This window comes from Neophocaena asiaeorientalis, unplaced genomic scaffold (assembly GCF_003031525.2).
Source record: "Neophocaena asiaeorientalis asiaeorientalis breed wild unplaced genomic scaffold, Neophocaena_asiaeorientalis_V1.1 scaffold670, whole genome shotgun sequence".
Lineage (NCBI taxonomy): Eukaryota > Metazoa > Chordata > Mammalia > Artiodactyla > Phocoenidae > Neophocaena > Neophocaena asiaeorientalis.
The window spans coordinates 885,764-894,281 of NW_020175080.1; the positions used below are offsets into that span (position 1 = coordinate 885,764).

The following is an 8,518-nucleotide window of genomic DNA, read 5'->3' on the forward strand; positions in this document are numbered from 1 at the left end:
CCACGCAGCAAAAAGCCCAAAAACCAAACCCCCCCAACACCCCAAAAAAAAAAAAAAAAAAAAAAAAAAAAACCCCAACATGGAGCATAACAATAACAAAGAATAAGAAATAAAATAAAATTAGAAAACTAACAGATATATTAGAAACAATAAAAGTTTAAATGAAACAACAACTGGAAGAGAAAACAGAACCACAATAGCCAAAAAAAAATGCCAGAAAAGGCCTTGGCTTAGGCAGGGCGTGGGGCTTAGGCAAGGGTGGGGGGTTTAGGCAGGGGGCTGGGGCCTATGCTTAGGACCCACGGGGCCAGAAAAGGCCCAAGTGGGGGGCGGGGCTTAGGCTCAGCACAGCTGGATGGGGCCCTGGAGTGCTGCCAGCCTCAGAGTGCAGAGTATCGGGGCCAGGACCTCAGCAGGCTCGCCAGGGCCCAAGTGGGTGCGGGAAATGATAGCTACGTTCCCCCCCAATCCTCATACCCCCAAGGGTCCATCCCCATTCACCTCTACTCTTCCTCCCCCATCCTCCAATGCCCCCACACAGCCAGAGGGGGCCCTGGAGGGTGGAGGACAAGGCCCGTGAACCCAGCAGGCTCCCTGGGGCCCAAGTGGGCAGGGGAAATGCTAGCTGTGCTCCCCTCCGATCCTCTGAATCCCCGAGGGTCTCTCCGCATCCCTGTTGATCCCCTCACAGCGAGTGGGCCTCTCGAGGCATGGGAACCCTTCCCCTACCGCCACCCCTCAGGGGTGCCAGTCCCATTCCACCTCTACTTCTCCTCCCCCCTCGCTCCCCCGCCCATGTTCTGCCTTATCTTTTGGGGGTTCCTGCCATACCCTTGGGTGTCAAGGTCCCCCACCAGCATCTGGTAGGTGCCGTAGTTGTGAGGAGACGCAGACTCTGCGTCCTCCTACTCCACCATCTTGACTCTGCCTCCCCATGTTATGTTCTGATATAAATTTTAGACCTAAAAATAAGTCTTCACCAGAGCAAATGAAATGCCACTTATGGTGAAATATTATACTTTATTGTTTTTCTGAATTATCAATAAGGTTACAGACACCTAGAAAGGAGTAAGCACACCTCTCATAAAGATCTCAATTTCCTTATGAAAGAAAATGACATAATGAAAACTTAAGGGAGGAGAAAATAATAATATAACCACTCAATTCCATATATATCTTTACTACTTACAAGGACCTTTCATATATTTTTGATCCTCACAATCACCTGGTGAGGTAGGCAGGTTTCAGTTTTTCATTCTAATGAGGTATTTTCTCCATAAACACTGAGAATGCCAAGAAAAGTTTGCTCTTGAACCCTAGTTTCCATGTATTTTAAGAATAAATAAGTTCTTTAAAAAGTAGGTTTTCTGACTAACTTTAGTTTCAGAAATTACATTAAACATTTCTTATTTTCATAGTCCATCCTTTACAAAGAAGACAAGAAATTTCTGAAGTCCACCTTTGGATTCTTTTCAGATTCACTCTGACTAAGCAACATTTTTAGTTGAGAGAAGTGTTTCTTTGTTTTGCTAACATTCTTTGAGGAGCAAATGGGTGTTGACTGTCCAGATTTAGCTGTTCTGAAAAGAAACATAAAGCCACACTTAGGTATACTGACAAACAACAGTTCTTCCTTCTTAGCCTAGATACCTGCTACTAGAATCGTTTTCTACTGTTCCATAATTATGGCCATATATGAGCAGTGGCTGTACCCAGCAAAGTCATTCCAATTTTATTTAAAAATCTCCTCACTAAACAGGCTACGGGCAACATTTAGGAGGTATAATGGGTGGTTCTGGAAGCTTCTTTCACCACCTGAAAGAGAAAGCTAAAGGCAAAGTGTCATCAGGTCTGAGTTCCTTGTAAGTCTGACACCAAGATTCATGACAGTTCTAAGCAAGGACTTTAAAAACATATTTTTTCTTCACAGCTCAAGACCACTTCTTTCTCAAAAATGAAGAATATCAACCTACACATATAGGTACCATTCCATTGTATTTTCGCCCCTACAATATAAGCTCCATGGGGCAGACACTTTGTATGACTAACTGTATATTCCAGTGCTTTTTAACAGTGCCAAGCACAGAGGACGCCCTCTAAAAATATCCACTGAATAGATGATTCCCCATCTGGTATGTGTGTATTTATGCCTTGTTCTATTTCCTTCCTTCTAATTGTGTTCATCCCCCCAAACAATATTTGGGATTTGTCAGTCTCATTCCTCTTCTGACTCCCCATCCATGATAAATGTGAAATAGCTTTCTCTTTCCTGCATATATCTAAGAAGGAGTCTGGTCTAAATGCAATTGAATTATTTTAACTATGCCAAATGTTCTTTTATCTGCACATGTCCAATAAAGTAGAAACTTCCATGATGAATTCCTATTGTATCAAACATCAAAATAACTAGGAATATAGAGAAAACTGGACTTGAAATTTTAAATGTCAAACCCAATATAAAAAACCTCAATTCAGTAAAAACAAATAATCCAGTCCTTGCTGAATTTTGTTATTGATTTTCAAGAAACTACCAGACTCTTTTGTAACAAAATGTTTGTTTAAAAATTCCTTTCACAGTTTCTATGGATCTAAATTTATTGATTAGCATAGTGAAGAGTGTATTGAGGATTATTAAAAATAAAACATGTGCCCAGTCACACAGTTAACTTAGTATCATTTCACAAATCCCTATTCAGTTAGATTTCCACAGGAATTTCTGATACAGGAAACAGCAAGAACAAAGGTTTAGAGCAGGAAAGTAAACTGAGTGGTTCAGTTTTGCTGACACATAAGATGAATTAAGGCAAGTAAGAGAGGCAGACAGATTGGTGCCAGGTAGTGGGGGCTGGAAATCCATAATGGAGTATTTGTTCCATATGCTACAGAGTGAGGTGCTAAAGCTTCTAATCAGAACTGTGCTTTTGGACTTCCTGGTGGCACGGTGGTTAAGAATCCGCCTGTCGGGGCTTCCCTGGTGGCGCAATGGTTGAGAGTCCGCCTGCCGAGGCAGGGGACACGGGTTTGTGCCCCAGTCCGGGAAGATCCCACATGCCGTGGAGCAACTAAGCCCATGCGCCACAACTACGGAGCCTGCGCTCTACAGCCCACGTGCCACAACTATTGAGCCCACATGCCACAACTACTGAGCCTGCACTCTACAGCCCATGAGCCACAACTACTGAGCCCATGTGCCACAACTACTGAAGGCCTCATGCCCAGCACCCGCGCTCCGCAACAAGAGAAGCAACCCCGTGAGCCTAGAGCTCATGCTCCGCAACAAGAGAAGCCACTGCAAGGATAAGCCCATGCACCACAACGAAGAGCAGCCCCTGCTTGCCACAACTAGAGAAAGCCTGCATGCAGCAATGAAGACCCAACGCAGTGAAAGATAAGTGAACAAATAAATACATTTATAAAAAATAAAAATAAAAAATATCAGATTAGAAGCACTTGAAACTAGGAGCAGGAAGACTCAGGGAAGTATTGTAGTAGTCCTGGCAAAGAGTGAATAATGACCTGAACAGACAGCAGCAGCAGGGAGAAAAAGGAAAGAATAGCTGCAGACACCTTGGAAGCAGGATGGATAGAAACTGGCGACTCACTGGACCAAGACTGAGCAAGTAGGATTGTCCACTATACTCACCATTTCAGGTCAGAATGTCTAGAAGGGCATGTTCATTTACAGAATAAAGAACTTAGGAGGATGGGCAGGTTTGAGTAGTTACCTGTGGGGACATGTAGGGGTGGGAAGTGGATATATTTAATAGGCAGCTGGGGACAGGTCCAGGGAGAGACTGGAAGCAGAGGAACACACCTGGAAGTCAGTGCAGTGATGACTTCCTCAACTGCATGGCAATTTCAGGGAGTGTATTAACAGAGAAATTAGAACTCATGGGTTAACACTGGTAATTTAAATAACTTAATGGATTAAGATACCTGAAAATCAATGCTGGGCTCTTGGCTTTGGAACCAGACATATCATGATTTAGTTTTGCAGAACTTAGAGTCTTTCTCTCTGGGGTCTTTAGGCTGAGTTTACTCGCAGGAGTGGTAGGATTGCTCTTCAATGTTGATAGGAAGCTTCTACTTTTACCATGATGTTTAACTGTTCTGTTGCATGTTTTACAAGTAATCAACTGCCATAAAAAGAAGAAATAGTGGGTCTGATTTCTCTTGTAATTTAATCCAATAAACTGCATGCTCATTAAATTCATATACATAAGGGACTAAACCAGGTACTACAGGGTGAGTAACAAAGGCTGCCCTCAGCAAGCTTGTAAACTAGCAGCAGGAACCAGACAAGACACAAATTTAAAAGAAAATCTTCAATAAAAAGTCAATGGCTAAACATTTGTATATAATTTAAAACACCTTTTTAAAGATGATAAAGTCTTTACTTTCTCAATGTAAAACCGTGTTTGGCGGGGAATGGAGGAGACTGGGAATGATACCCTTTAACATCTGGAAAGTTGTTCTTTATAACAATAGTAGACATTTAGCAGTTTTTTGCAGACAAACTCCAAGCCTTTTCCCAATACAACAATGGCAAAATATCACTGAAAATTTAATTGACTCTTTCAAACCTTTATTCTGTAAATACAGGTCTAAAGCAATTTATAAAACCAATCAAATGAATCCTCACATTCTCATACTTCTTCACTTCATTAGCGATAGAGGTTGACTTTCTTTTCAGGATTCATTTTTCAACACATGGTTCATTTTATAGCTAAATGCCTTTCTTCTACATATCTGACTCACAAGGCACAGGATTCAGCCCAGGCCTCAACAAAATTAACAGAAACTAGTTTAGCTGAGAAGTACTCTGATGTTCATGAGCAGGTAAAAATGCATTTACAGAGGTCTATTTAGGTTACTTTATGCTTTCTATAAACAATCAATTTTATGACAAAGCAAAATTCATCTACCTGTCCAATTATGGTAAACTCCTAAATATGGCAGTTCCAATCTAAGTTATTACCAACTGTAGTCTTGGGCCAGACATAATCTGTCATAATGTCCAGAATGCCCAGCACAGTGCCTGGTAGTAAGCAAGCACTCGAATAGTTGATAAATGTTAACACAAAACATGCAGATAAAGTGTATCTGATACTGGTCTCTATACAGTAAACCGAGTAATTTGCTTTTGGTTGTTTTATTGCACTTAACATCCCCAATACACAGCGTTGTCTGGCATAAGATAGATCCTCAATAAATGTTTGATGAATGAACATAAGATGCACTTACCTTTGTTGGGCATAAACTTAAATACATACTCTGACATGGAGCGGAGGTGACTGAAGAAGTAACACTGGTACCTAATACATAAGGCAAGAGCCTTATGTATATCTAATACATACTGCTGTTCAAAGAAAGGAACCATTAGCTGAAAAAATAATTTAGTGGTAACTGCAGTTCAGGTGAAGTCACACTGGTGAGCTCAAGAAATTCTCAACTTTGTGAAAATAACTGTGCTCAGCAATAAGATCTGGGCAATTGAGAGTTCACGATGTTTGGTTTTAGGTAATGGTGAAAAACAAAAATAAGCTGTACTCTTGATGAAACAGTAATCACTAGAAAGAAATCCTATGTATATATTTTGACAATCTAAATATACTACTACAAACCTCTGAGTTATATTCAGGCTAATTCTTAACCTCATCTTAAGTGAAAGAAAAGAAAATTCTGGTTTACTTATACATACTGGAATTGAAATCTTACCAATACACTTGTGGAGTCTTTGTACTTTTTCAAAATTTTTGCTTCTTTAAAACTGAGTGTATAATTTCTTGCTTCTCGATTAAGAAGTTTCTGTATTTTGGGTGTCAATTTGGGTTTGGGTTTGAGACGTACTCGAGACTTATCCTGAACCAGCAACTGGAAACAGTATGGACATGTTCCTTCAAAAGTGCTTTTATCATCTAAAATTATACAAATGAAACTCATGAGTCAGCAAACAGAATATTTTGTTACTGTAAACTATCAGTATTATAAATGCAAAAGAGTACATTATTTAATACAAGCAAATATACATTTTCCTTAAGCACACACTCAAAATATGAGAATTTACAAAAACATAAATCAGCAATAATTTATTTTATAAAACACTATAATTCTATCCATTCACTCCTTTTAGCAACAGATAGGTAAGTCCCCACCCTTTGCTACATTGTTCATTACTTGCTACCAAGTAAAAAAGGCTGTATTTCTCATCAATTTTACAAACACATTTATCACAAAATAACAAATTATATTGTGACTTTTCTTTTTAAAACAATTAGCACAATTTTGTGGTTGTGAGCTGGGCTTTGTCTGCAGTACAAGGTAACAGGACAACAGACTTGCCCCAGGACCTTTATGCAATCAAGAAAGCATTCACTGATCATCTACCATGCTAGGCTGTGGAGACATAAATATGGAAGTAAAGGAGTTGCTACCTTTATAGAACTCACGCTCTTGGGGAGCCCTAAACAAATAAAGATAAGATTGGTAAAAACTGCAACAGAATATGATTTAAATGCCCTGAAAATTATTAAACTCTGCATAGACTAGCCAGAAACACTTCCAACAGGCTTGAAAAAAGTCATCACAGGTGACTGTAAACTCTTATCTGTATTTGGAAATGGCATCTATCATTGGTAACGGGCTTTCAGGTACAAGTACAGTGAAAAAGCAAGCATGGTTATTTAGGGAAAGGTGAGGTGTGAAGGTGATGCTGCTAAAAAGGAAGGTGGGCACACTATCTGTTATTCAATAAATATTTATTGGTGAGCCCTGTGTTAAGTGCTAGGGATAGACAGCACTACAAAAAGCCAAAGACCATGTTCGTAACTTAGCTCTGCCAAATGTAAAATTCATTCATATTTACTGAGTGACAGTTAAGTGCCAAGCACTGTTCTGGGTGTGGGAAATACCACAGAGAACAAAGGACAATTCATGCAGAGAGACAATGAATACAACAATGCCAAATGTTAAGTGCTGGGGAGAAAAAAGAAATACAGGAAAAGGGGAATGGGGCGTAGCGATGGAGCTGCTATAATCTTAAATAGGGCAGCCAGTGAAGGCTTTGTGGGGTGACATTTGCAAGAGACCAGAAGGAAGTGAAGGAAGAATCCAAGGAGATATGTGAGGTAAGATTTCCAGGTAGAAGGGCAGGTGCAAAGGCCGTGAAACAGCACAGGGGCCTGGCAGTGGTTGGAGTTCAGTGAACAAAAGGGAGAGCAGGTCGGAGAGGTAATGCAGACCTATGACATAGGGCCATGAAGTCCCTTTAAAAGATTTTCACTTTTACTCTGAGATGGGCAGTTATTTCAGAGTTGGTAGCAGAGAAGTGACATGATCTAGCTTAGGTTTCTATTAGGCTCACGTTGGCTGCTGGATTGAGAATGGACTGTAGAAATGCATGGGAGCTATTGCCAATAATCCAGGAGAGAAACTGATGGCTTGGACCACGGTGGTAAGTTGGATGTGGAGAGAAGTGGCTAGATATTGGATATATTTTAAAGCCATTGGGATTTCTGGCGTACTGGCTTGGGGAGGAAGGCGGCTGTTAGTGAGTCAAGAGTGGCTCCTAGGTTTGGGGGCTAATTCTTAAGGATGGGGTTACCATTTACTGAAATGGGAATAACTGGAGGAGGCGGGTTGTCGTGTTGGGGGATAAAGCTTGAATTTTCGCCTAGCATAATATTCAAAAAAAGTTGTCAACGTATCTGGATGAGCCTAGGATTCGCGGGAGTGGTCTGGACTGGGGATATAAGTTTGTAAGTCCTCAGTATGCAGAATTTAAAGGCCATGAGAGTGGATGAAAAACTGTCACCAAGGAATTGAGTGTAGCTAGAAAAAACGTCCAAGGGATGAGTCTTGGGACACTCCAACATTTGTAAGTTGGGGAAATTAGAAGAAACCAGCAAAACAGAAGTACTGGATAAAGAGGTAGGAGGTGAACTTTGTGATGGTCCGGAAGCCAAGTGAGAAAACTATTTCGAATAGCCAGATCAATGCGTCAAATGCCGCTAATAGGTCAGGCAAGATAAGGCACGTTAAGGAATTTGGATTTTTTACGAAACTGAGAAGCCTCTCGAGGGGGTTTATTATGGCAGTGGGTCGATCCGATTCTTTTGGATCATCCTGAGTGTTGTGGGGAATGAAGGCGAGCGGGGCGACGACAGCCTGACCCACAACCAACGGGCGTCCTCCCTACCGTGTGACGAACCGTAGGCCCAGCTGCAAAAGAGAAAGAGACTCATAAGGGACAAGGAAACACCCTCTAGCGGCTAGCCTCCCGCTCCCCCTCCCTCCCTTACAGGAGATAGCGGGCCTGGCCCGGGCAGCTATCCTGTAGTTTCCGCGCCGCAGCCTCAAGGTAGTGCTTCTGCCTCATAGCCACCGCCACCTCTCCACCGCTGAAGCCCAGTCACAAAAAGAAACTCCGGAAACCGGATTCCCAACGTGGCGGACTTTGACGTCGGGATAAGAGCTCCCTCCGGAAACAGGTGCCCTAGGCTGAAGGGTTCCGGTGCCC

General features: G+C 41.6%; 1 protein-coding gene across 2 annotated transcripts; it reads right to left on the reverse strand.

Moving 5' to 3' along the window:
* Window positions 1-1,000: 1,000 nt before the first annotated feature.
* Window positions 1,001-8,423, reverse strand: RMP24 (ribonuclease MRP subunit p24). 2 transcript variants are annotated; one of them, XM_024764155.1, is made up of 5 exons: window positions 8,301-8,423; window positions 8,198-8,220; window positions 5,719-5,918; window positions 3,937-4,136; window positions 1,001-1,580 (listed from the first exon to the last, which is right to left on the reverse strand). In XM_024764155.1, the coding sequence occupies exons 1-5, from the start codon at window positions 8,375-8,377 to the stop codon at window positions 1,427-1,429; spliced, it is 654 nt and encodes a 217-aa protein (XP_024619923.1). In that variant the 5' UTR covers window positions 8,378-8,423; the 3' UTR covers window positions 1,001-1,426. The 2 variants fall into 2 exon arrangements, with proteins under 2 accessions (XP_024619923.1, XP_024619922.1); XM_024764154.1 differs by having other exon boundaries at window positions 8,198-8,238; window positions 8,301-8,417.
* Between the last annotated feature and the right edge of the window lie 95 nt (window positions 8,424-8,518).